This window comes from Pongo abelii, chromosome 23 (assembly GCF_028885655.2).
Source record: "Pongo abelii isolate AG06213 chromosome 23, NHGRI_mPonAbe1-v2.0_pri, whole genome shotgun sequence".
Taxonomy (NCBI): Eukaryota; Metazoa; Chordata; class Mammalia; order Primates; family Hominidae; genus Pongo; species Pongo abelii.
This window is the reverse complement of record NC_085929.1, coordinates 56,943,215-56,970,294: the sequence shown is the minus strand read 5'-3', so window position 1 is coordinate 56,970,294 and position 27,080 is coordinate 56,943,215. Positions and strand designations below refer to the sequence as shown.

The 27,080-nt window shown below is 56.8% G+C and overlaps 1 protein-coding gene across 4 annotated transcripts; it reads left to right on the top strand.

The window, feature by feature from the left end:
- Positions 1 to 620: 620 nt before the first annotated feature.
- On the top strand, positions 621 to 27,055 carry TUBGCP6 (tubulin gamma complex component 6). Of its 4 annotated transcripts, XM_002831298.5 has the most exons (25): positions 621 to 1,445; positions 4,815 to 4,978; positions 11,716 to 11,926; positions 15,207 to 15,380; positions 16,677 to 16,798; positions 17,627 to 17,705; positions 17,867 to 17,976; positions 18,374 to 18,465; positions 18,563 to 18,702; positions 18,803 to 18,952; positions 20,156 to 20,237; positions 20,328 to 20,416; positions 20,492 to 20,607; positions 22,323 to 22,461; positions 22,813 to 22,887; positions 23,068 to 24,448; positions 24,684 to 24,742; positions 24,981 to 25,131; positions 25,319 to 25,487; positions 25,560 to 25,701; positions 25,861 to 26,055; positions 26,134 to 26,266; positions 26,343 to 26,556; positions 26,628 to 26,827; positions 26,918 to 27,055. In XM_002831298.5, exons 1-25 carry the CDS (start codon positions 705 to 707, stop codon positions 27,007 to 27,009), a joined length of 5,220 nt encoding a protein of 1,739 aa, XP_002831344.2. In that variant the 5' UTR covers positions 621 to 704; the 3' UTR covers positions 27,010 to 27,055. The 4 variants fall into 4 exon arrangements, 3 of the variants coding, with proteins under 3 accessions (XP_002831344.2, XP_054399829.2, XP_054399830.2); XR_008517927.2 differs by lacking the exons at positions 26,628 to 26,827; positions 26,918 to 27,055 and having other exon boundaries at positions 25,861 to 26,048; positions 26,343 to 26,537; XM_054543854.2 differs by lacking the exons at positions 4,815 to 4,978; positions 11,716 to 11,926.
- The last annotated feature ends 25 nt before the right edge of the window (positions 27,056 to 27,080 follow it).

Sequence of the window (27,080 nt, the reverse complement as noted above, 5' to 3'; positions counted from 1 at the left end):
CCTTTACTGAGCACGCTCGGCCTCGGTCTCTCACCCGCGGTGCCGGACTCAGGCCGGAAGTACGCCGCGGCCCGGGCCTCACCACCTTCACGCGCTGCCGGCGTTCCCGTGACGCATTTCCGGCGCGCCCGCCCTAGCGCTCTTCACACTGGCGCGGCTGTGACGCGACGGAGGCGGCGGGAGCGGGAGCTGTGGGCACTTTCCACGGGTGAGGCCTGGAGAACGGGTGGACGTGCAGGCTAGAACCCGGGACCTGCCTGGCTGCGCCCCCAGACTCTCCGCTTCCCACGAGCCTCGGAGTGGCACCCTCTCCTGGCCGTCTTCTCTCGTGGGGCCCGAAGAACGGGTGCAAAGCCGAGTTCGTCCACTGTACTGCGCGGGCGCGCGTTTCGTTCTTCGGGTTTGCCGCGGTTCTGTGACTCCCTAAAGGTTGAGGGCTACTGAATAGGAGAAACGCCGAGCTGGCTTCTGGTGGGCTGCCGGGCGCTGGGCAGCGTGCTTGGGCTGGGCAGGGCAGGGCGTGTTTACTCTGAGTAGAGCAACCGCAAGACCTTTAAAAATACCAGTTCTGAGCTTCGGCGTTGGAGAGGCCGCCTGTCATTCAGCCTCTTAAGACCCTCTCTCACTCCCTGTCTTCCGGAGCGTGAGTGAAGTCCGGGTGAGGTGTTTTCCCACACGCCGGGGGCCCGGAGCTGAGAAGGGGCATGGCCAGCATCACGCAGCTGTTCGACGACCTGTGTGAGGCCCTCCTGCCGGCTGCCAAGACTCACCTGGGCCAGCGCAGTGTGAACCGGAAGAGGGCAAAGCGGAGCCTCAAGAAGGTGGCCTACAACGCTCTTTTCACAAATCTTTTTCAAGATGAGACTCAACAGCTGCAGCCTGACATGTCAAAACTACCAGCGAGAAACAAGATCCTCATGTTGTCCTTTGACTTGAGAGTGGGTGGCCTGGGCCCCAAGGCCGACCGTTTGGAGGAGCTTGTGGAGGAGCTTGAAGCAGCCCCTTGCTGTCCGCTTTTGGAGGTGGGGTCTGTTTTGGACCTCCTGGTTCAGCTGGCAGGGAGTGGTCCCCCTCAAGTTCTGCCGAGAAAACGAGACTACTTCCTTAACAACAAGCATGTGGGGAGAAACGTTCCGTACAGCGGCTATGATTGCGACGACCTGAGTGTGTTTGAGATGGACGTTCAGTCTCTGATCTCCAGAGAAGAGTGTTTGTGTCACAGCATGATCCAGGAAACACTTCAGGTTATGGAGGCTCCTCCAGGCACTGGCCTGCCCACCGTCGGGCTCTTCTCATTTGGTGACCCTTGTGGTGACAGGTTCGAGAGAGACACCCGGGTCTCGCTCTTCGGAGCCCTTGTGCACAGCCGCACTTATGACATGGACGTCCGACTGGGCCTGCCCCCCGTGCCAGACAATGCGGACCTCTCTGGGCTGGCCATTAAGGTAGAATGTTTGGTTTTTCGTCTTTCATCTCTCTCGGGGTTTGGAAAATGCTTTCTGTGACCTTTCTTCTTCTTCTTTTTTTTTTTTTTGAGGCAGGGTCTCACTCTGTCACCCAGGCTGGAGTGCAGTGGCGCGATCTTGGCTCACCGCAACCTCGACTTTCTGGGCTCAAGCAGTTCTCGTACCTCAGCCTCCCAAGTAGCTGAAATTACAGGCACCTGCCACCACGCCCGGCTTAATTTTTTTTTTTTTTTTTTGAGATGGAGTCTTGCTCTGTTGCCCAGGCTGGAGTGCGGTGGCGCGATCTCAGCTCACTGTAACATCCGCCTCCCGGGGGTCAAGTGATTCTCCTACCTCAGCCTCCCGAGTAGCTGGGATTCAGGTGCACGCCACCACACCCAGCTAATTTTTGTATTTTTAGTAGAGACGGGGTTTCACCATGCTGACTAGGCTGGTCTTGAACTCCTGACCTCTTGATCCGCCTGCCTCGGCCTCCTAAAGTGCTGGGATTACAGGCGTGAGCCACCATGCCCAACTAATTTTTGTATTTTTAGTAGAGGCGGGGTTTCACCATGTTGGCCAGGCTGGTCTTGAACTCCTGACCTCAAATGATCCACCCGTCTCGGCCTCCCAAAGTGCTGGGATTACAGGCATGAGCCACTGTGGCTGGCCCAGTGACCTTCCTTTTATCATGGTAAAAGGGGGGATAGTCTGGTGGCTGCATTGTCCTGAGGTGGGGCTGCTGGAGTGGGCTTACTGGCGGCCACCCTCCTCTGCAGCGACAGTGCTGCCCGCCTGCCGGCCAAAGCAACATGCTGCTTTTCATCTTTACCTAACGGGGCATGTCGTTAAGCCACCTCTGCCTTCTAGAGCTGCCATTTAAATTGAAGTTAATTAAAACAAGATAAAAAATTCAGTTCCTCAGCCCCATAAGCCACATTTCAAGTGCTCAGTAGCCACGTGTGGCAAAAGTGTTCATGTTCTGTAATTCGTGCAATTGGATATGCTTTTGCTGTCTGTCGCCTGAGGCTTTCCCATGGTACTATGTAGCTCCTCATTTGAGTTTTGTATTTTATTGCTTTATCAGTGTTGCCAAAAGGATACATTGTTACTAGTCGTTCTATTCTTATGCAATAGCTAGATGATTTAGAAACATACATAATGCTACAGCAAATGTCTTGGTGTACAGCAGTTTGGTTTTGTTTTTTGTTTTTGAGACAAGTCTTGCTCTGTCGCCCAGGCTGGAGTGCAGTGGTGTCGTCTCGGCTCACTGCAACCTCCATCTCCTGGGTTCAAGCCATTCTCCTGCCTCAGCCTCCTAAGTATCTGGGACTACAGGCGTGTGTCACCACACGCAGCTAATTTTTGTATTTTATGTGTTTGTATTTTTTTTTTATTTGATTTGGTTTTTTTTTTTTTTTTTTTTTTGACACAGTCTCGCTCTGTCGCCTAGGCTGGAGTGCGGTGGCACAATCTTGGCTCACTGCAAGCTCTGCCTCCCAGGTTCACGCCATTCTCCCGCCTCAGCCTCCCGAGTAGCTGGGACTACAAGCACCTGCCACCACGCCCTGCGAATTTTTTATATTTTCAGTAGAGACGGGGTTTCACCGTGGTAGCCAGGATGGTCTCGATCTCCTGACCTCGTGATCTGCCCGCCTTGGCCTCCCAAAGTGCTGGGATTACAGGCGTCAGCCCGGCCTGATTTTTCTTTCTTTTTTTTTTTTTTGAGATGGAGTCTTGTGTAGGGACCAGCCCTACAGGGTCTGTGGGTTTTTCTCCCCGTGTGCGGAGACGAGAGATGGTAGAAATAAAGACACAAGACAGAGATAAAAGAAAAAACAGGAGGGCCCGGGGGACCACTACCACCAAGACGCGGAGACCGGTAGTGGCCCCAAATGCCAGGCTGCGCTGTTATTTATTCGATACAAGGCAAAAGGGGCAGGGTAAGGAGTGTGAGTCATCGCCAATGATAGGTAAGGTCACGTGGGTCAGGTGTCCACTGGACAGGGGAGCCCTTCCCTGTTTGGCAGCCGAGGCGGAGAAAGAGGAGACAGCTTACGCCATTATTTTTGCATTTCAGAGACTTTTAGTACTTTCACTAATTTGCTACTGCTATCTAGAAGGCAGAGCCAGGTGTACAGGATGGAACATGAAAGCGGACCAGGAGCGTGACCGCTGAAGCACAGCATCACAGGGAGACGTTTAGGCCTCTGGATAACTGCGGGCAGGCCTGACTGATGTCAGGCCCTCCACAAGAGGTGGTGGAGCAGCGTCTTCTCTAACTCCCCCAGGGAAAGGGAGACTCCCTTTCCCGGTCTGCTAAGTAGTGGGTGCTTTTCCTAGGCACTGACGCTACCGCTAGACCAAGGTCCGCTAGGTAACGGGCGTCTTCCCGGGTGCTGCTATTACCACTAGACCAAGGAGCCCTCTAGTGGCCCTGTCTGGGCATAACAGAAGGCTCACGCTCTTCTGGTCACTTCTCACCGTGTCCCTTCAGCTCCTACCTCTTTATGGCCTGGTTTCTCGTAAGTTATAATTGTAGAGCGAAGATTATTATAATATTGGAATAAGGAGTAATTGCTACAAACTAATGATTAATAATGTTCACATATAATCATATTTATGACCTATAGTATAACTATTCTTGTTCTATATATTTTCTTTATTATACTAGAACAGCTGGTGCCCTCGGTCTCTTGCCTTGGCACCTGGGTGGCTTGCCGCCCACAGTCTTGCTCTGTCGGCCAGGCTGGAGTGTGGTGGCGCAGTCTCGGCTCACTGCAACCTCCGCTTCCCAGGTTCAAGCAATTCTCCTGCCTCAGCCTCCTGAGTAGCTGGGACCACAGGTGCCCACCACCGCGCCTGACTGATTTTTATATTTTTAGTAGAGACGGAGTTTCACCTTGCTGGACAGGATGGTCTCGAACTCCTGACCTCAGGTGATCCACCCGCCTCAGCCTCCCGTAGTGCTGGGATTACAGGCGTGAGCCACCGCGCCTGGCCCCGGTGTACAGTAGTTTTTTAATGTTGAATGTGATTTTTTTATTCTGGGTTCCCTACATTGGAATTTCCAGGTCTGAGGCATCTCAAAAAGTTTCACTGTAAGTTCCACTGAGGCTTATGTGTTACATAGAATTGGAAATTGGCAGCCTTGACGAATTATTTTGTTTAATTCTTTAAATGGCTCATTGGTGGGAAACATTGTATGGTACACATGCGCTTGAGAAAAACAGAAGAAACATTTTGCTAGGTCTTTGCCTCTAACAAGTCAATGGAACTAGGTGGATAAAGTTCCTGGAATTCTCATCGCCCTTGGATGAAATGTGGACACAGGAATAAGTGGCGGTTTGCCCTTCCCTGTGTCTCCAGGTCCCACCGAGTGTGGATCAGTGGGAAGACGAAGGATTCCAGTCAGCGTCCAACTTGACTCCTGATTCCCAGTCTGAGCCCAGCGTGACCCCAGATGTGGACCTGTGGGAAGCCGCACTCACCTATGAGGCCAGCAAGCGGAGGTGCTGGGAGCGAGTCGGCTGGTGTGTGCCCTTCTTTGCCTTGGCATGCAGTGCCCCTACCCCTGATGAGCGTGGCCTTGGGTGGGGTGTGTGGGAGGCGTTGTGTACTCAGGGGTCCAGGCAGTTGTGATGGGTTAGTAACTAAGCTAGTGTCCAAAATTGACTGAGTCCTGGGAGTTAAGACAGATGCAGAGAGGGAAGCACTAACAGCCTTTAAGGAGGCCTCACCTCCCCATCCAGTAACCAGATCACACCTGCTGGGCAGAGCTCACCTCCCCGTGCCAGTAACCAGATCACACCTGTCGGGCAGAGCGCACCTCCCCGTGCCAGTAACCAGATCACACCTGCCAGGCAGAGCAGTCGGGGCAGCTAAGTTATGTCCTTAAGAGCAAGAGAGCTGCCTGGCAGGCTGTGTGGTTAGTGTGAGGAAGAAATGCTCACTGGGCACGGGGTGCTGATGAAGGAGCCTTTTCCATCTGTGTCTAGAGGAATTGGGGTGCTGATGAACATGGAGCCTTTTCCGTCTGTGTCTGGAGGAGTTGGGAGGGGCAGTCTGGGCGATGAGAAGCTCCAGCTGCAGCAGCTTTTTCCTGACTGGTGCCAGCAGCTTGCTCTCTGGATGCGGTAGCCACTCACTTCCTGGCTCACCTGGGTCCAGAGGCCTCTGCACTCAGCACCTCTCAGAGTTTTTAACGTGGTGGTATCTTTTCATAACTCCCAGAACCCAGGTAGAGAATATGCATTTCGGCCGGGCGTGGTGGCTCACACCTGTAATCCCAGCACTTTGGGAAGCCGAGGCGGGCAGATCACTTGAAGTCAGGATTTTGAGACTGGCCTGGCCAACATGGTGAAACCCCATCTCTACTAAAAATACAAAAATTAGCCGGGTGTGGTGGCGCACGCTTGTAATCCCAGCTACTCAGGAGATTGAGGCACAAGCATCGCTTGAACCCGGGAGGTGGAGTTTGCAGTGAGCCGAGATTGCACTACTGCACTCCAGCCTGGGCGACAGAGTGAGACTGTCTCAAAAAAACAAACAAACAAAAAAACACACATTTCCCCAAATGTTTGGCCATGGAATGCCCCGTTCACATCCAGTCCACTGGTGATCCTGGGGGTATCAGTTAGGGGAGTGTTGGGTGAAAGAGTCAGGGCTGGCCAGGAGCTGAGTGCTCTGGGATGCAGTGGCTGGGCTCTTGCAGCCTGGACAGGAGCATGTGTCCCCGGGCAGGTGAGCTTTCCTGACATCATGAAGATTCCCGCAGGGATGGCTATCTCCCTGCTTCCCAGCACAGTGGTGGTGGCCTTATCCTGACTGCCAGGGCTTTCCTGCCGTGTCACTTCCTGCTGGTGCATCAGTCAAAGCAAATCTCATGGTCCTGCTCTCTGCCAGTCCCTCACATGTTTAAAAACTGGCCTTTGGGAGGCTGAGGCGGGTGGATCACGAGGTCAGGAGATCGAGACCATCCTGGCTAACACAGTGAAACCCCATCTCTACTAAAAATACAAAAAATTAGCCAGGCGTGGTGGCGGGCGCCTGTGGTCCCAGCTACTGGGGAGGCTGAGGCAGGAGAATGGCGTGAACCCGGGAGGCGGAGCTTGCAGTGAGCGGATATCGCGCCACTGCACTCCAGCCGAGGTGACTGAGCAAGACTCCGTCTCAAAAAAGAAAAACTGGCCCTACAAGTTATTACTTTATTCTGTACATGTCTGCTAATAGTATTTTTTTCTCTTTTTTTGGTATTTATTTATTTATTGAGGCGGAGTCTCGTTCTGTTGCCCAGGTTGGAGTGCGGTGGCACCATCTCCAGCTCGCTGCAACCTCCGCCTCCCGGGTTCAAGTAATTCTCCCTGTCTCAGCCTCCTGAGTAGCTGGGATTACAGGCATCTGCCACCATGCCCAGCTAATTTTTGTAAAAACTCAGAACCTTCTAACACCAGGTTCCCTTCACCTGGAACATTCTTTAGCTCACCATAATTAGGCAACTCCCTTCATCCTAAACAAACTAGGTCCCCCAAACTCTCCCTCGTAAGTCTGTCTGTCTGTCTCTCTCTCTCTCTTTTCTTTTTCTTTCTTTGCACTTGTTGCCCAGGCTGGAGTGCAATGGCGCGATCTTGGCTCACTGCAACCTCTGCCTCCTGGGTTCAAGCGATTCTCCTGCCTCAGCCTCCCGAGTAGCTGGGATTACAGTGGGATTACAGGCATGTGCCACCATGCCTGGCTAATTTTGTATTTTCAGTAGAGATGGTGTTTCTCCATGTTGGTCAGGCTGGTCTTGAACTCCCAACCTCAGGTGATCCGCCCGCCTTGGCCTCCCAAAGTGCTGGGATTACAGGCATGAACCACTGCACCCAGCCTTTTTTTTGTTTGTTTTGAGATGAAGTCTCACTCTGACACCCAGGCTGGAATGCAGTGGTGTGGTCATGGCTCACTGCAACCTGCGCCTCCTGGGTTCAAGCAGTTCTCCCTGCCTCAGCCTCCTGAGTAGCTGGGATTACAGGGGTGCACCACCATGCATGGTTAATTTTTGTATTTTTAGTAGAGATGGGGTTTCACCATACACCATGTTGGTCAGGCTGGTCTTGAACTCCTGACCTCATGTGATCCACTTGCCTCAGCCTCCCAAAGTGCTGGGATTACAGACGTGAGCCACCTTGCTGGCTGCATTTCATTTATTGGCTCCCCCTTTTCTAGGTTCTTTTTTTTCTTGGTCAGGCTGGTCTTGAACTCCTGACCTCATGTGATCCACTTGCCTCAGCCTCCCAAAGTGCTGGGATTACAGGCGTGAGCCACCTTGCTGGCTGCATTTCATTTATTAGCTCCCCCTTTTCTAGGTTCTTTTTTTTCTTGGTCAGGCTGGTCTTGAACTCCTGACCTCATGTGATCCACTTGCCTCAGCCTCCCAAAGTGCTGGGATTACAGGCGTGAGCCACCTTGCTGGCTGCATTTCATTTATTAGCTCCCCCTTTTCTAGGTTCATTTTTTCGGGTTGCTGATTAGGAGACATGGTCACTCACTCTCCTCATCACCCTGTTCTGAATACGCTGGAGACTGCGGAGCTCTGGCACGGTGGGGGCCCGGCGGGGGCCCAGCGGTGGTTCCTACAGGGAGGTGCTGCTGTGTGCCTGGCAGTGTGCTGAGCACAGCCTGGGCAGCTCCTGTAGGGACCTTCTCTGCCCAGGGCCCTGCAGAGTGAAAGTGCTGTGGTCATCTCAGTGTCCAGCGGCTGACCTGCACAGGGCCACACAGTGGCTGGACCTGAGTTTACATCCCCTGGGCCCCTCTACTCCCTGATCCCACGGCCCCTGACACTGCAGTCGGGTCAGCCTGATGCTGTGGTTCAAGTTCCTTTGGCAAATCGTTTGGTCTTGTTTCATTTTAAATCCCAGCCACCTGCTAGTTTCCTGCTGTGATGAGCTCTGACCAGCAGGTGGCTAGAGAAACTGCCGCCCAGCCAGAAATGGAGCCCTCTCCACTCTCCAAGACATCAACCCTGCTGTCCCACAGGTCCCAGGACCCCACGGGGGCCACTCTCCCCTACTGTAGCCCACCCTGAGAGCCAGCATTGTCTGACTGCTCACGGCCCTCCCTGCTGCTGAGCTGCAAGGGCTGGGTTAAGGCGGAGGGAGGCCTTTCAGACCCTGGAATGGTCTCTTTCTCTGCATGTGCCACCCATCTGGGGGAAGCATTTTGCTACATTTTGGGCTGTGTTCTCCCTGGGGACCTGTGGCGGGGTGGGTGTTCACTCCATAGCCTGCAGGATGCTGCGCTGTGTCTTTGTGTTTCCGCTGTGGGCTTTTTTTCTCAGCTCTGAGTCACCAAGAGGGGTGTGCAGCCATGGCAGTGCTGGGGTCCAGTCCTGGAGGAGATAGGGTGGAAGTGGCTGCAGGGGGAAGCAGGATTGTGCCCACAGCCTGCACCCCTGCTGAGGCTATCTGCAGGAAGAAATGCAGGGGGCAGACAGAGGCTCTGAGAGGCTGTGTGTTTCTCATGCTTATCTCATCCTGAGGGAGCCTGGGCAGGCGTCTGGGGTCCAGAGCGGCCCCACCTGCTGACTGGACACCTCAGGGCTGGTCTTCTTCCTCCTGCCCCCTCCAGCCCACACTCTACATAGCAGAGGTGGCCAGTAAAAGTGTGTTTCTTGGAGCTGATTGTTTTTGCAGGGAGGACGGGGGTGTGAGTGTGTTCAGCGCCAGTACATGTGGTTTCACAGCCTCGGCACCAGCAGAAGGCAAATTCCTCAGAGTTGCACGTGCCCAGGGCTGCCAGTATCAGCCCACCTTGCTTGTTTTTGTCTTAAAAATCTGTGACCTTGGCCAGGTGCAGTGGCTCACGCCTGTAATCCCAGCACTTTGGGAGGCTGAGGTGGGCGGATCACGAGGTCAGGAGATCGAGACCAGGCACGTGCCTGTAGTCCCAGCTGCTCGGGAGGCTGAGGCAGGAGAGTGGTGTGAACCCAGGAGGCAGAGGTTGCAATGAGCTGAGATCGTGCCACTGCACTTCGGCCTGGGTGACAGAGCGAGACTCCATCTCAAAAAAAAAAAATTGTGAATTTTTTTTCTGTATCTATCTCTTATGGTTTTTCTGAGGTGGGGTAGTAAAATTTATATAATGTTTTTACCGTCTTAACCAGTTGTACAGCTTTGTAATGCTGTGTGTATTTTCACTGCTGCACAGCAAATCTGCAGGAAACTCTGAACCCATTAAACAGCTCCCCATTCACTCCACTTTTTTTTTTTTTCTGAGATGGAGTCTTGCTCTGTTGCTCAGGCTGGAGTGCAGTGGCACGATCTTGGCTCACTGCAATCTCCACCTCCCGGGTTCAAGCCATTCTCCTGCCTTAGCCTCCCGAGCAGCTGGGATTATAGGTCCATGCCACCACGCCCAGCTAATTTTTGTGTTTTTAGTAGATTCAGGGTTTCACCATGTTGGCCAGGCTGGTCTTGAACTCCTGACCTCATGATCTGCCGTTCTTGGCCTCCCAAAGTGTTGGGATTATAGGCGTGAGCCACCGCGCCTGGCCTCCACTTTCTGTCTCTAGGATTTTGGCCCCTGTAGGGGCCTCATGTAAGTGGAGTTGCACAGTGTTTTGTGATGGCTCATTTTACTCCACTTGGTGTCCTTGAGTGCTCCCTGTGGAGGTAGTGTTTGTGATGGCTCATTGCACGCTACGTGGCGTCCTTGAGTGCCGTGCCTTCTGGAGCACGTGTCTGAGCTGCCTTCCTTTTTAAGGCTGAATGATGGGCAGGGATCTGCATGGACTGCCTGTATTTATCCTCCTCTGTCGGATGCTCAGGCCCCTCTCCCCCTGGCTGTTGTGGATGATGTTGCTGTGGACGGGGGTGTGGATGCTGCCGTGGACAGGCGTGTGGATGTTTCCGTGGACCTGGGTGTGGATGCTGCCGTGGACCTGGGTGTGGATGCTGCCGTGGACGGGGTGTGGATGGTGCTGCTGTGGACAGGGTGTGGATGATGCTGCTGTGGACAGGGGTTGTGGATGGTGCTGCCGTGGACTGGGGTGTGGATGATGCTGCCATGAATAGGGGTGTAGATGCTGCCATGGACTGGGGTGTGGATGCTGCCATGGACGCAGGTGTGGATGATGCTGTAGTGGATAGGGTTGTGATGTTCCCGTGGACAGGGGTGTGGCTGATGCTGCCGTGGATGGGGTTGTGGGTGATGCTGCCGTGGATGGTGGGGTGTGGGTGATGCTGCCGTGGACGGGGGCGGGTGTGGGTGATGCTGCCGTAGACCTGGGTGTGGATGCTGTGGACAGGGGTGTGGATGATGCTGCCATGGATGGATGTGGGTGATGCTGCCGTGGACCTGGGTGTGGATGATGCTGCTGTGGGTGTGGATGCTGCTGTGGACAGGGGTGTGGATGATGCTGCCATGGATGGATGTGGGTGATGCTGCCGTGGACCTGGGTGTGGATGCTGCCATGGACCTGGGTGTGGATGCTGCTGTGGGCAGGGGTGTGGATGATGCTGCCATGGATGGGGGTGTGGATGATGCTGCCGTGAATAGGGGTGTGGATGCTGCCATGGACGCAGGTGTGGATGATGCTGTGGTGGATAGGGGTGTGGCTGATGCTGCTGTGGATGGGGGGGTGTGTGGATGATGCTGCCGTGGACGGGGGGTGTGGGTGATGCTGCCGTGGACGGGGGGTGTGGGTGATGCTGCCGTGGACAGGGGTGTGGATGATGCTGCCGTGGATGGGGGTGTAGATGCTGCCATGGACTGGGGTGTGGGTGCTGCCATGGACGCGGGTGTGGGTGATGCTGCAGTGGATAGGGTTGTGGATGATGTTCCTGTGGACAGGGGTGTGGCTGATGCTGCCATGGATGGGGGTGTGGGTGATGCTGTCGTGGACCTGGGTGTGGATGCTGTTGTGTATATGGGTGTACAAATCTTGTTTTGTTTCTAACAGAAGAATACTTTATGAGTGAGTCACCATCTTAAGGGCCACTGGCATGGCCTGGGGTGCTCTTCCAGGACTGGGCCAGTCAGATACCCCCGGCCATGCCCAGGACCCCAGGCAGGTGCCCTGGAACACTTTTCCACATGAGTTGTCCCGATAGATTCGATTGTGCTGGTATTCACAGCAGCAGCATCCACAAAAGGCTGGGTGGTGAGCTGACATTCGTACCTGGCTGTTTCTTAGAGTTTATTTTGAATCACTTCCATTCTTCTGTTCGTGCCCATTCCCGAGAGAAAGCACCCTGGTGCTCATGGCCTCTGTTCTGCTGCCTCACAGCCCCCCTGGCCACAGAGAGGGGCCTCACCTGACGGAGGCGGGAAGGGACGCTTTCGACAAGTTCTGCAGGCTCCGCCAAGGGGAGCTCCAGCTGCTTGCCGGGGGCGTCCTACAGGCCCCGCAGCCCATGCTGGTGAAGGAGTGCGAGCTGGTGAAAGATGTGCTGAACGTCTTAATTGGGGTCGTGTCTGCCACGTTTTCCCTCTGCCAGGTGAGAACTGCTCACTCCCGGCCACAGTGGTGGGCTGGCCTGCCCTCCACCACGCACTGCCCAGCCCTTTATGGGGCAGAACAAGCCTCAGTGCAGGGAGTGGGGAGTGGCAGGGAAGGCCAGCTCCGAGGACCACCAGTGATGACAGCCAGAGTCATCCCATTTTGGTTCTGGAAAGTGTTAATTTATGCATGTCCTTTTAGAAAACTGCAGAGAAATAACATGTTTATTGCTGTCGACAAAGCGATAGAAAATGTTTCTCCCCCCATTTCCATTTCTGTCCTGGAGAAGTGCCAGGCGCCTTCCGAGCCTTCCCACCGCTTGGGAGGAGCACCTGCCTGCCCAGAGCGTCCCGAGATTGGGGCCTGCGCTGCTCTTCTCACTGGACACGGTGTCATGCGGGATGGGGCTGGGACTTGCTGGTTCTGGCACCAGCTGCAGTTTAGCCAGCCCTCTTGCTGGACACTGAAGAAGTAAATGGATGTATTCAGAAAAATGAAGTCTTGCTCTGCAGCTTTTTCATTTAAGTGCTTATCCCCTTCCTTTGTCTTAAATGTTCTTTTATGGTGGCCATTCTTAGACTTCAGAAGGGACTAGAAGCACAGCCAGTGACTGCCCCAGAAAAGTGCTCACCAGCAAGCTCCAGCTGCTGCCGGCACTGAGGGCGCCTGTTCTCAACACCATGCTCACAGCTCATCTTGTCTGTCTTGGGGATAGCCTTACTGTGTGGAACCAACCCTGACTCTTTTTTTTTTTTTTTTTGAGACAGGGTCTCTCACTTTTGTCCAGGCTGGAGTGCAGTGGCACCATCACAGCTCACAGTAGCCTCAATCTCCTGGGCTGAATCTCAATCCTCCCACCTTAGCCTCCCATGTAGCTGGGACTACAGGCATGTACCACCAAACTCAGCTCATTTTTTTTTCTTTTTCTTTTTTTTTTTTTTTTTTTTTTTGAGACAGAGTCTCGCTCTGTTGCTCAGTCTGGAGTGTAACAACACGGTCTCGGCTCACTGCAAACTCCGCCTCGCAGGTTCAAGCAATTCTCCTGCCTCAGCCTCCCGAGTAGCTGGGATTACAGGTGCATGTCACTATGGCTGGCTAATTTTTGTATTTTTAGTGGAGACAGGGTTTCACCATGTTGCTCAGGCTGGTCTCTGACTCCTGACCTAAAGTGATCCGCCCACCTCAGCCTCCCAAAGTGCTAGGATTACAGGCGTGAGCCACCACGCCCGGCCCACCCAGCTAATTTTTAAAATGCTTGAAGAGATGGGGTCTTGCCGTGTTGCCCAGGCTGGTCTTGAACTCCCAGGCTCAAGTGATCTGCCTGCCTCAGCCTCCCAAAGTCCTGGGATTGCAGGTGTGAGCCACCACACCCGGCCCCTACTTTTCATTTCTGATTTTAGTAACTTGATTTTTTTCTCTTGTTTTCATAGTCATCTTTTTTTTTTTTTTTCTTTTTTGAGATGTCGCCCAGGCTGGAGTGCAGTGGCGCAATCTCGGCTCACTCCAAGTTCTGCCTCCTGGGTTCACGGCATTCTCCTGCCTCAGCCTCCCGAGTAGCTGGGACTACAGGCGCCCGCCACTGTGCCCGGCTAATTTTTTGTATTTTTAGTAGAGACGGGGTTTCACCGTGTTAGCCAGGATGGTCTCTTATCTCCTGACCTTGTGATCCACCTGCTTCGGCCTCCCAAAGTGCTAGGATTACAGGTGTGAGCCACCGCGCCCAGCCCTAGTCATCTTTTTTCTTAATTATTCTAGCTAAGACTTGTCAATTTTGTTGATCTTTTCAAAGAGCCAACTTTTTGTTTGGTTCTCTCTATTGTTTTTCTATTTTGTATTTTTTTTTTCTTTTTGAGGTGGATTCTCACTGTGTCGCCCAGGCTGGAGTGCAGTGGTGCAATCTCGGTTCACTGCAGCCTCCGCCTCCTGGGTTCAAGTGATTCTCCTGCCTCAGCCTCCCAAGTAGCTGGGACTACAGGCGTGGACTACCATGCCTGGCTAATTTTTGTATTTTTAGTGGAGATGGGGTTTCAGCATGTTGACCAGGCTGGTCTCGAACTCCTGACCTCAAGTGATTGCACCCACCTTGGCCTCCCAAATTGTTGGTGTTACAGGTGTGAGCCACTGTGCTGGGCCTACTCTGTATTTATTTCTGCTCTAATTATTATTTGTTTCCTTCTGCTAGTTTTGGGATTAACTGGGTTTTTGTTTGTTTGTTTGTTTGTTTTGAGATAGAGTCTCGCTCTGTTGCCCAGGCTGGAGTGCAATGGCGTGATCTCAGCTTACTGCAACCTCTTCCTCCTGGGTTTAAGCAATTCTCCTGCCTCAGCCTCCTGCGTAGCTGGGACTACAGGTGCACACCACCACGCCTGGCTAATTTTTGTATTTTTAGTAGAGACGGGGCTTTGCCATGTCGGCCAGGCTCGTCATGAACTCCTGACCTGAAGTGATCCACCCGCCTCGGCCTCCTGAAGTGCTGGGATTACAGGCGTTGAGCCACCATGCCTGGCCTAACTTTTAAAAATTTTTTAGAGATGGGGGTCTTGCTATGTTGCCCAGGCTGGTCTCAGACTTCTGGGCTCAAGTGATCTTCCTGCCTCAGCCTCCCAAAGTTCTGGGATTATAGGTGTGAGCCACTGTGCTTGGCCTAACAGCTCTTTTTAAAGTCTCTCTTTAGGGTTACACGGTGCTGTTGTGTTTAGGGTTACACAGTGCTGTTGTGGTTTGGTATCTTGTTCCTTTGTAATGTGGGATATCTCTTTTCCTTCCTAACGTGGATATTTGCAGCTGTAACCTCCCTCCTGGCTTCTGCTACACCCCATTCGTTTTGGTTGTCATGAGCCCTCTATTGGGGGTCTCCACTCTGGTTATAAACATATTGCGGAGAATGTGCCGTGGCGAGTCTTTGTGCATCTTCCATCATTTCCTCTAATTCATCCCGAAGAGTCGAATGAGCAGGTCTCACGGCCATCATGTTTTATAGCTTCTGCCCCAGGAGGCTGTCTGTGTACTTGCATCCTGTGGAAGGTGTTCTGTTTTTTTCTACCCTTTTCTACACTTGGCATTTTAAACATGTATTTTTCAGTGTGGTCAGTGAGGATTTGTGCCTCGGTTTGGTCCCTTGGTGTAGGAGTTCTAGGTATGCCTTCTGGGCATTTGCTTTTGGGTCCTCGGGGCACTCTAGGTGGTGTGGGGTTGGGTGCAAGGGTGGAGGGAGACGGCACCTTACTGGGGGTCTGGGTGCCTGGCCTCTGTGACCGGTGTTCTATGCCCCTGTGCAGCCGGCCCAGGCCTTTGTGGTGAAGCGGGGCGTCCACGTGTCAGGAGCGTCTCCCGAGAGCATCAGCAGCCTGCTCTCGGAAGTGGCCGAGTATGGGACCTGCTACACGCGCCTGAGTCACTTCTCTCTGCAGCCCGTCCTGGACTCTTTGTACAGCAAGGGCCTCGTGTTCCAGGTATGGCCTTCACCTCATGGTTGTCACACACCTTTGTGAGAACGGTGCACATGACCTGGAAAAGAGAATCTCAGAGGTCCTTCTGCAGGACCAGAGAGTCTAAACCTTTTCTTTCCTTGCTAACATCTGAAACCTGATAGTGGCTCTTGAGGGATGGGTCAGTGAGGATGTTTTACCTCACTAGAAACCTGGGGCAGATGTGTGTGGGCCCTGGGGTGTGTGGGAGACAGGTGCAGCCAGCATTAGGAGTGCACAGGGCAGGAAAGGTGTGAGTGGGGCTCTTACTGCCTGCTCCCCAGTGGGCCCGGCACATGGCGGATGACTGACAGGGCAGGGCCCTCCTGTTGGGTGAATTTACATTGCTGGGGTTTCTGAGCCAAGTCTGGCTCTGGAAGCTGCTGTTTGGTGAGTCTTGAAGTTGGCTCATGTGCTGGGAAGAGGCCCATGGGACAGGGGCTGCACCTTGAGTGGGAGAGAATAGGCAGGCGGATGATGGGGCATTTGGGGGATTGAGAGGAGGGTGTTGGGGAAGGTGGGCAGAGAGCCCTGGAGGAGCCAGGCGGCGCGGCCTCTTTTGACTGTTGCTGCTGCAGCAGGGACTGTCGGGTGGGGTGATGTGAGATTTAGGTTTTAGACAGGCTGTGGAGATGGGCATGGTGGGAGCTGCATGGGGCGGGGAGAGCTTCTAGTCAGAGACTCAGCCCTGGGGGACTTGAGAGCTAGAGATGGTGGAGAAGGGGTCAGAGCAGGGGACGCTGAGAAGGGCTGGACTGTGGTTCTTGCTCATCTGGCAGGCATAGCCAGGCGGCTCCTGGGGTGGGTGGACTGAGATTGGTCCAGGGTGCCCCTGTCTTAATGTGACCTGCAGGGCCTGCTGCTGTGGCATTGCCCAGGATGCTGGTGCCACTGAGACAGCTGCAGCCCTCACAGCACTAGTGTCTGTGCACAGAGCACGGCCGCCATTTCCCCCATCACCCCCCCAGCCCCTTTGCCACGCCCCTGGGGCAGCTGGTCTCAGATGAGAGGAAGGGTTGGTGGTGGGCGCCCCTGGGGCAGCTGGTCTCAGATGAGAGGAAGGGTTGGTGGCGGGCCACAGCTTCTGGCTTCTTGTGGATGGGCTGCATTTCCACCTGGCCCGGTGGCGGGACGTGGCTCACAGAGGCCCACTGCTTGGAAATGGAGCCCAGAGCTGAGGCAGGAAACAAAGCACTGTGCCCAGCACTGGTGCCCCTCAGGCCCCCGGCACAGCTGTGTCCATGTGCCTAGCCGCCTTCCTCCCAGCCTCTTTGCCCACAGGCCTTCACCAGTGGCCTGAGGAGGTACCTGCAGTATTACCGGGCCTGTGTCCTTTCCACTCCGCCAACCCTGAGCCTCCTCACCATTGGTTTTCTCTTCAAGAAACTTGGCCGGCAGCTCAGGTGAGCCTCAGCATGGCAGCTGAGCAGGGGACTTTGCGGGAGCAGTGTGGGGCTTGCTGGGTGTTGGAGGGTTTGCCCTGCTCCCTGGCAAGGAGGGCCTGTGAGAACAGCCCTCAGCAGGCGACTGGACGGCCCCTTGGCCGGCCGAGTTCACCAGGTGCCGGGTGCTGAGCGGGTGTGTCTGCCATGGGCCCACAACAGCTGGCCCCATCCAGGCCCTCCAGGCCCGGTGGCTCCTGCCTAATTGGCACACAGGGTCCCTGGGGATGTGGCGTCTGGTACACACAAGCTGGTTAGTGAGCAACCAGGCTTGGAGGCTATTGGCAAGTGCTGTCAGAGAAAGAAGAGTGAGGGGTTGGGCGTTGGGAGTGGTAGGAGAGGCAACCTTCCAGGCAGAGGAGCAGAGTGTGGCAGTGCCAAGGAGACCCAAGGGCTGAGACACTGCAGGGCAGGGGAGCTGGGCTGTGAAGGGTGCAAGTTGTGGCAGATGCTTGGTACCACTGTGTGGATGGGAGGGGCTCTCAGGTGCAGCCCCTGGAAGCGGGAGGATCAGGGTGATTCGTGTGTTGGCCAGAGCCTGGGAGGGAGGGCCTGTTGGGTGTGGCTACTTCAGTGGGGTGTGTGTGGACCGTGCAGGGGCATAGGGCTGCGCACGAGTCCTGCAGGGAGCCCATTTCTGGGTCGTTGGGGTGCATATGGTTTTTAAAGCCTGCATCTAAAGTCAGTTGCTCCACGGAGCATGAAGATATGTAGATTTTGCTCACAATCTGATCCAGGCCTGGGGACCCTGAGCCCGGTCACGTGGTCTGATCCTGCCTCTGGGTCTAGGTACCTGGCCGAGCTCTGTGGCGTTGGCGCTGTGCTCCCGGGCACCTGTGGAGGAGGCCCCAGGGCCGCGTTTCCCACCGTGAGTTCTGCGTCCCTGCCAAGTGTGTCAGCCTGGCGGGCTCCAGGAAAGGGGGGCGGCTGAGCGTGTCCCTGGAGGGCTGCTGCCGGCAGGGTTGCGCCTCATTCCCAGCGCTGGGTGCACTGAGCTGCCCCCCGCCCCGTCCCCTTTGCGGTCTGCAGGGCGTGAAGCTGCTGTCCTACCTCTACCAGGAGGCGCTGCACAACTGCAGCAACGAGCACTACCCTGTGCTGCTGTCCCTGCTGAAGACCAGCTGCGAGCCCTACACCCGGTGGGCAGTGGGCTGGGCAGGCACAGTGGGCTGGGCAGGCGCGGCGGGCATGCACTCCCACCAGGCAGACATTTGAGAGCAGTCCCTTGTCAGACACCTGCTGAATGTGGGGATCACACAGGAAGGGGAGGGCAGGATAGGTGGACTGGGCAGGAGCCCCCAACCCCCCCACCCGAACCCCACTCCACACCCCCCACCCTGCCCCCACTCCATCCCGCCCCTCATGGATGGCCACACCCCACCCCACCTCTCACAGCCACGCCCCCACCTTGCCCCTCACTGACAGCCATGCCCCCACCCCGCCCCTCACTGACAGCCACGCCCCCACCCCGCCCCTCACTGCTGGCCCCACCCACCTCCGCTGACCACACCTACCCCTGCTGCTCCCCCACTGCAGGTTCATTCACGACTGGGTGTACAGCGGGGTGTTCAGAGACGCTTATGGCGAGTTCATGATTCAGGTGAACCACGAGTACCTCAGCTTCCGAGGTAGGTGGCAGCTGGTTGCGGGGCAGGGGTCCGTGCCTGTGGGCCTGGGTTCAGGGCCATGGCCATGCCAGCCACCCTGGTGTTCACCCTACCTTAGATAAGTCGTACTGGACACATGGCTATGTGCTCATCTCCAAAGAGGTGGAGGACTGTGTTCCCGTGTTTCTGAAGCACATTGCCCACGACATATACGTCTGCGGGAAGACCATTAACCTGCTGAAGCTCTGCTGCCCCCGGGTGAGGAGGGGCTCATGCGTGGGGAGGAGAGGGGCCAGTCTTCCCTGGGGCTGAGGCTGGGGCTGAGTGCTGGTGGCTGTGCTTGCGTCCCCTTTGGCAGCATTACCTCTGTTGGTCCGACGTCCCTGTCCCCCGGATCTCGGTGATTTTCTCCCTTGAGGAGTTGAAGGAGATTGAGAAGGACTGTGCCGTCTACGTTGGGCGCATGGAGAGGGTGGCCCGCCACAGCTCTGTCAGCAAGGAGGAGAAGGTGCGTGGCACCACGGGTCTCGGGGGCTTTCTTTGCCCCTGCCTCTGCTTCCTGGGGTCTCAGGTTGGTGGGGCGGACATGAGGGCTGTGCAAGATGGGGGCCTCCCTTCTGGCATTTTCTGTCCTGGCAGTGGCCTGGGTGGGTGCCAAGGGGGATTTGAGATGAAGGGTGGGTGCCAAGGGGGAGCTGAGATGAATGTCCTGGAGCCAGATGCCAGGCAGGGGCTCTGTCTTCTCCTCCTGGGTCTGGGTGGCTCAGCCTGAAGCCCAGGCTTTGCTGGCGTGGGAAACTCCGCTGGGGCCTCCCCGGGCCCGCCGGCTGTGGACAGACAGTCCTGGCTGCACTCTAGGGCGGTAGGGCCTATGGTCCTGCACTCAGATGGCCTTTGCCCTTTGCAAGCCCCCCTCCTGCTGGGAAGGGACAGTGTGTCAGGGACGGGCCACGCCTCTCCTGTGTCCTCTGGGAGGGGCTTGGTGGTACAGTCAGTGCCATTCCCAGGAACACCCTTTCTGGCCTGGTGCCTGGTGGGCAGCAGGGATACTTGGGCAGGGGCAGGCCTAAGAGGCTGAGCAGGGAAGCCCCCTCTCTGAGGCCTCTTGGTTTTCTTCCAGGGTGGGCACACACAGCCTGGGGTCCTCAGCCCCAGATGTCTCTGTGAGAGCCGGTCAGCTCCTGTCCGTGGCCTGGAGCCAGCCTTGCCACTGCTGAGAGCCTGGGAGGTGGGGGAGGGGTGGCGGGGGGTTGGTGTCCTGCCATCACCTGGTCCTTCCTCGAACCCTTGGACCATGTGTCTCCCGTGCTGGCCCTGAGTCCACAGGTGTCCTGGGCATCCTAGGTGAGGGGTCAGAGGATTAGGTTGCTTTTTTTCTTCTTTGAGACAGGGTCTCATTGTGTTGGCCAGGAGGCTGGAGTGCAGTGGCTGGAACATGGCTCACTGCAGCCTCCACCTCCCAGGGTCAAGGGATCCTCCTGCCTGAGCTCCCCTGACCCCCACCAAGTAGTTGATACTACAGGCACCTGCCACTACACCTGGCTAATTTTTGTATTTTTAGTAGAGATGAGGTTTTGCTATGTTGTCCAGGCTGGTCTCTAACTCCTAAGCTCATGTGATCTACCCACCTCGGCCTCCCAAAGTGCCAGGATTACAGGCGTGAGCCACTGCGCCCGGCCAGGATGCTTTGATTACCAGTTGTCTTTCTCAGGAGTTACGTATGGAAATTGCAAAACAAGAATTAATCGCTCATGCCCGGGAAGCAGCATCCAGGGTCCTGAGTGCACTGAGTGGTAAGTGGCCCCAAGTCCTCCCTTCTGCAGTTCTGGAGGGCCTTACTGGGGCCTCCTTGTGACAGTGCGCCCCTTACTGTCCCAATGTAGACCGGCAGATGTCAGAACGGATGGCCTTGGACGCCCGGAAGCGTGAGCAGTTTCAGAGGCTGAAAGAACAGTTTGTGAAGGACCAGGAGGTGGGTAGGACCTGTCCCTGCGGGGTCAGGCCTGTCAGTCCTGATTTCACAGGACAGGCTCTGTGTGTTTTATAGCGACGCCAGGCGGCCAGGCAGGAGGAGCTGGATGATGACTTCAGCTACGCCCGTGAGCTCCGAGACAGGGAGAGAAGGCTGAAGTCCCTGGAGGAGGAGCTGGAGAGGAAGGCGAGGTAGGGCAGCCCGGGCTCCAGGCCCAGGGGTGCAGTGCGGCAGGGGCCCCGTAGCTCTGGCTTAATATTACTGATGATTTTACTGTTTGTTTTGAAAACCTTCAAACATACATTAAGGTAGAAAGACCAATATGCTGAACCCAGAGTGGCTGTGGGCATTCTGCTGTATCCAGGTGTCCTTAGCTGTTCTGCGTGTTGTCTTGTGGGTGGTTTGTATGGATTAGGGTTCAGGCAAGGCCTGCGTACTGTTTGGGGTCCTGTCTCTTTATTTATCTTCTTTCTAAACATCCCCCCTTATTTATTTTTAAGTCTGTTATTGGTCAGACAGAGACAGGGCGTTTTTTTTTTTTTTTTTTAAACGGAGTCTTGCTCTGTCACCCAGGATGGAGTGCAGTGGCACAGTCTTGGCTCACTGTAACCTCCGCCTCCCAGGTTCAAGCAATTCTCCTGCCTCAGCCTCCTGAGTAGCTGTGATTACAGGCATCCGCCACCACATCCAGCTAATTTTTTGTATCTTTAGTAGAGATGGTGTTTCACCATGTTGGCCAGGCTGGTCTCAAACTCCTGACCTCAGGTGATCCATCTGCCTCGGCCTCCCAAAGTGCTGGGATTACAGGTGCGAGCCACCATGCTCAGCTGAGACAGGGCATTTGTCCAGCACAATATCTGAGTCTGTCTCCCAGTGCCATCACTGGCCTGTCCCAGGGTTTGTCCAGCACAGCATCTGAGTCTGTCTCCCTCTGCCGTCATCGGCCTGTCCCAGGGTTTGTCCAGCACAGCATCTGAGTCTGTCTCCCTGTGCTGTCATCGGCCTGTCCAGGGTTTGTCTAGCACAGCATCTGAGTCTGTCTCCCTGTGCCGTCATCGGCCTGTCCTGTGCTGTCATCAGGTTGTCCCAGGCTGAGTAGTGCTGGATCCTTCAAGGGGCTGTTCGGGGTTTTGGAGAGAGCCCCTCACAGGAGGGGCTGGCCGCTTCCTGCTCAGCCCCACGCGATGCTGTAGGTCCAAACCTTAGATCTGTTTATGGAGCCAGCGAGGGATGTGTGTGGAGGGGTTCGCATGCCTGTGTGCACGCATGTCCGTGTGTGCATTTATGCATGTGTACGTGTTCGTGCATGTATGTCAGTCGATACTGTCCTGTTAACACATGGAGAAAACCAGGCCTAGACACTATGTCTCTGGCCTGTGGCAGCCAAATTAGAGCTGGCCAGTCCAGGTTTGAGCCCAGTTGCCTGCTGGTGAGAAGCTCAAAATCATGGGGCACGATCAGTGAGGCAGGCTTTGAATTCAGCAAATAAAGTGTTTGTGTTGGTTTTGCTTCATGTGCTTTTTTGCATTAGTCTTCAGTTCTCAGGTTTGTACCTGTAGAAGGGGAAGAGGCCTAACTTCTTAGGGGCCTGGGGCCCTCGGCCTCCTGCTCACCCCTTGCTTCAGGCCACTCAGGATCGCATTCTGGTATTCGTCTAGCAGATGTTGCTGAGCCCTGGCTGGACGCTGACTCACCAGGGTCTCCCAGCCTGGCAGGTAGAAGGGCCTGCCTGGTGCTGCCCTGCAGGTGCTGTGAGGGCCCAGAGCTATGAGCCCCTGGTAGGGGGAGATGGGGGCAGGGGCCCACTGGGGCCTCTGTTATGGAGAACCATCCTGGCCTGAGGGGCGCCGGGTAGATGGGGTGGGGTGACTCTTGTGACCGTGTCCTCTCTGGTGTGTGGCTTCAGGCAGGCTCTGGTCGACCACTACAGCAAGCTCTCTGCAGAGGCAGCTCGTCGGGAGCAGAAGGCGCTGTGGAGAATCCAGAGGCACCGACTGGAGAGTGCACGGCTTCGTTTTCTCTTAGAAGATGAGAAACACATTCAGGTATCTCTGCGGCTTCAGATCGTAGCTCTTCCCCTGGGCTTTGGGGGTCTGGGAACCCCGAGACTGCACACAGACCTACATGTTCTTCTAGGAGAGGGCTGGTGGCTCTCATGTTTGCGGCAGAGCACTGTCTCTCTCCCTGTGTGCCACCAAATTGCACAGATACAGGTGGTGAGGAGCTCGTGGTTTTGGAGTACTTTCTGCAGGCCCAGGGTCCCAGTGGAGCCCAGCACAAGCCTTGTCTGGTTCAGTGCACATGGCTGCCATGGGCGGTAGGGGCTGTGGCTTTGTGTGGGGTAGGGCCGTGCTTGCCTCCGGCTCTGCCGGTCACCCCTCTGGCTTGAATTTCAGGAGATGCTGAAAGCAGTGTCTGAGGCTCACCAGCCCCAGGAGCCGCCAGATGTCCTGTTAAGCGTGCACCCCCAGGTAAGCGGCGGAGCGGAACCCAGGGTGCTCTAGCTCTGAGCTGGGGGTGCCAGGCCTAGTGGTTTTCCCATAGCCCTGGGCACCTGGTGTTGGTCATGGCTGCAGAGCTGAACTTGGGGGACAGTTCGAGGACTGGGGGAGCCTGAGACCAGACTGGGTCTGATGTCACCTGTGTTTCAGGTCACATCTCCTGGCCCTGAGCACCCAGAGGGAGGCCAAGGCTGTGATTCTGGGTCTGCGGAGCAACACTCGGCTGCCTGGGATGGCCGGAACAGGCCAGGCCTGCTGACCCCACAGCCCCTTAAGCCTCTAGCAGTGGGGGCTGGTGGCACGGGGCTGCAGCAGGCGGAGGAGGCCAGACCCTTCTCTGACAGCCTCAGCATTGGAGACTTCCTACCTGTGGGCCCAGGGGCTGAGCCATCCATGCAGACTGGCATGGTCCCTCTCCTGGAGGTGGCGCTGCAGACCATTAACTTGGACCTGCCCCCCTCAGCTCCTGGGGAGGCACCCGCAGTAGCCAGCACTCAGCCCTCCAGGCCACAGGAGTACGACTTTAGTACTGTCCTGAGGCCAGCTGTGGCCACCTCACCTGCACCAGGGCCCCTGCAGGCTGCAGAGTGCAGCTTGGGCAGCTCAGGGCTACAGCTGTGGGAGGACAGCTGTGGGAAGCTGGATGCCTGTGGCTCCACCTTGCGGGAGACTCTGCCCCCTTCATACCCACCCAGGCGTGCTGCTCTGGAGGAGGGGAGCAGCCAGCCCACAGAGCAGCTCTGTGGGCAGGAGTCAGGGGGTGGTCTTCCCACAGGGTACTATGCTTCTAAAATAGCTCCCACCCGGCCACGGTGGAACACCCACGGGCACGTGTCTGATGCCAGCATCAGGGTCGGGGAGAACATGTCAGATGTGGCTCCCACCCGGCCACGGTGGAACACGCATGGGCACGTGTCTGACGCCAGCATCAGCTTGGGGGAGTCTGTGTCAGATGTGGCTCCCACTAGGTCACGGTGGAACATCCATGGACATGTGTCCAACGCCAGCATCAGGGTCGGGGAGAATGTGTCAGACGTGGCTCCCACCCGGCCACGGTGGAACATCCACGGACATGTGTCTGACACCAGCATCAGGTTTGGGGAGAACGTGTCGGACGTGGCTCCCACCCGGTCACGGTGGAACATCCACGGACATGTGTCCAACGCCAGCATCAGCTTGGGGGAGCCTGTGTCGGACGTGGCTCCCACCCGGCCACGGTGGAACACCCATGCACCCATCCCTCCGCCCCACGTGATGCTGGGGGGGCTCTCACCAGAAGCTGAGCCCAACACACCCAGGCCCCAACAGAGCCCCGCTGGCCACACGTCCCAGTCAGCGCTCAGCCTGGGAGCACAGAGCACTGTGCTGGACTGTGGGCCACGGCTGCCTGTAGAAGTGGGGCCATCTCTGTCCTCCCCCAGCTCGGGCTGCGGGGAGGAGAGCATCAGCGTGGGGGAGAACGTGTCGGACGTGGCTCCCACCCAGCCATCGTGGCCCAACACCCCGGGAGACAGTGTCTCTGAAGAACTAGGTCAGAGTAGGGTGGCTGGTGGTCAGGAGTGGGACTGTGGGACCCACAGAGCCTGGGAGGTAGGCGGGCAGTGGGGTTGGTGGCATGTGAAGTTCCCCTCAGGCCTCCTTGTCAGCCAGGACCTGGGCTGCTGTGGGGGACATGGGAGGGGCTGCTTGAGTCAGGGCCAGCTCTGCTGTGTCCCCTCCACAGGCACTCGGCCCTGATGCCCTCATGTCCACTTGTGTCCACACAGGCCCTGGCAGGAGCGGGGACACTGAGGACCTCTCTCCAAGTTGGCCTCTGAACTCACAGGTTAGGTGGATGCAGCCTGGGGGTCCCACAGCAGGCAGGGAGGGCTCCATCCCTCTAGGTTATCACGCGGGTGGGTCCCACAGCAGGCAGGGAGGGCTCCATCCCTCTAGGTTACCACGCGGGTGGGTCCCACAGCAGGCAGGGAGGGTCCCACATGCGATTTTCCTTTTTTTGGCACAAGCTGGTTGTGGGGGCAGCGTGCGGTGGGGAGATGGTTCTGAGGCTGGTGTTTTGTTAGGAAGACACAGCTGCCCACAGCAGCCCAGGACCTGGGGAGGAGGAGGAGGAGGCAGGGGCGGCGGAGGCCCAGGGCAGGGAGCAGGCCTACCTGGCAGGCCTGGCAGGGCAGTACCATTTGGAGCGGTACCCGGACAGTTACGAGTCCATGTGTGAGTGCAGCAGCTGCTGCTGGCAGGGAGCCGTGGGCTGGCCGGTCCCCAGCACATGCTCCATCTCCTGTGGGTGGGGGCGGAGCCCTGGGCAGGCGGGTTCCCAGCACATGCTCCATCTCCTGTGGGCGGGGGCGGAGCCCTGGGCCGGCCAGTTCCCAGCACGTGTGTGCTCCATCTCCCGCAGCCGAGCCACCCATTGCCCACCTTTTGCGCCCTGTGCTTCCCCGGGCCTTCGCCTTCCCCGTGGACACCCAGGTCCAGTCTGCCACTGATGAGACTGCCGTGCAGCTGAGCGAGTTGCTGACGCTGCCCGTGCTCATGAAGCGCTCCATCACGGCACCATTGGCTGCCCAGTGAGTGCCCCTGCCCCAGTCTGCCCACCCATCCCGTCCTGGCCCGCCCTGACTCCAGCTCCCTCCTGCCAGCATCTCCTTGGTGAACAAGGCCGCTGTCGACTACTTCTTCGTGGAGCTGCACCTGGAGGCGCACTACGAGGCACTGCGGCACTTCCTGCTGATGGAGGATGGCGAGTTCGCCCAGTCCCTCAGCGACCTGCTCTTTGAGAAGGTGACCTCCAGACACAGAGTGGGCCAGTGGTAGAGGGGATGCCGTGGGAAAGGGGAGACTGGCTGCAGGCCCACAGCCCCCTGCTGCTCTGGCACAGCCCCATGGAGTGCCAGGCATGTGCTTGGGACTCCTGGGGATGCTGGTCCCTTTTCTGCCCAGCTTGGAGCTGGGCAAACGCCCAGAGAGCTGCTCAACCCGCTGGTGCTGAACTCTGTGCTGAGCAAGGCCCTGCAGTGCAGCCTGCATGGGGACACCGCGCACGCCTCCAACCTCTCTCTCGCTCTCAAGTACCTGCCCGAGGTGTTTGCCCCCAACGCCCCGGATGTGCTGAGCTGCCTAGAGCTCAGGTACAAGGTCAGCAGCAGCCCTGGTCACGGAGGATGGGACAGGGGCCTGCCTGTGGGATGCCTGCTGAGCCACACCTCCCGGCAGGTGGACTGGCCCCTCAACATTGTCATCACCGAGGGCTGCCTGAGCAAGTACAGCGGTGTCTTCTCCTTCCTGCTGCAGCTGAAGCTCATGATGTGGGCGCTCAAGGACGTCTGCTTCCACCTCAAGCGCACAGGTGAGGCCCTGCCGGAGCCCGGCGCCCCGTACCCGACTTGAGGCTGTGCTCACCTCTGCCCTCTGCCCTCTGCCAGCCCTGCTGAGCCACATGGCCAGCTCCGTGCAGTTCCGCCAGCTGCAGCTGTTCAAGCACGAGATGCAGCACTTCGTGAAGGTCATCCAGGGCTACATCGCCAACCAGATCCTGCACGTCACCTGGTGCGAGTTCAGGGCCAGGCTGGCCACCGTGGGTGACCTGGAGGAGATCCAGCGTGCGCATGCAGAGTACCTGCACAAGGCCGTCTTCAGGTGAGGCCTGGGCAGTGGCTGCGTCCCTGTGGTCACAGCTCAGTCCACCCAGCAGTACTGCTTCCCCCCAGGGGCCTGCTCACGGAGAAGGCGGCGCCTGTCATGAACATCATCCACAGCATCTTCAGCCTCGTACTCAAGTTCCGCAGCCAGCTCATCTCCCAGGCCTGGGGGCCCGCTGGGGGCCCGCGGGGTGCAGAGCACCCCAACTTTGCACTCATGCAGCAGTCCTACAACACCTTCAAGTACTACTCCCACTTTCTCTTCAAAGGTGAGGCCCACCCTGGCTGGGAGGGCTGCGGGGGGGCCAGGGCGGGGCTCATACCATGGGCAAAAGCCTGAGCTGCTCGCTGGTCCCCAGTGGTGACCAAGCTGGTGAACCGGGGCTACCAGCCCCACCTGGAGGACTTTCTGCTGCGCATTAACTTCAACAACTACTACCAGGACGCCTGAGGCTGCTCTTCGGGGGACATGCACAATAAAGTGTCCTTGGACCCTGTCTGTATCTCTCTCTCCTGGGCAGG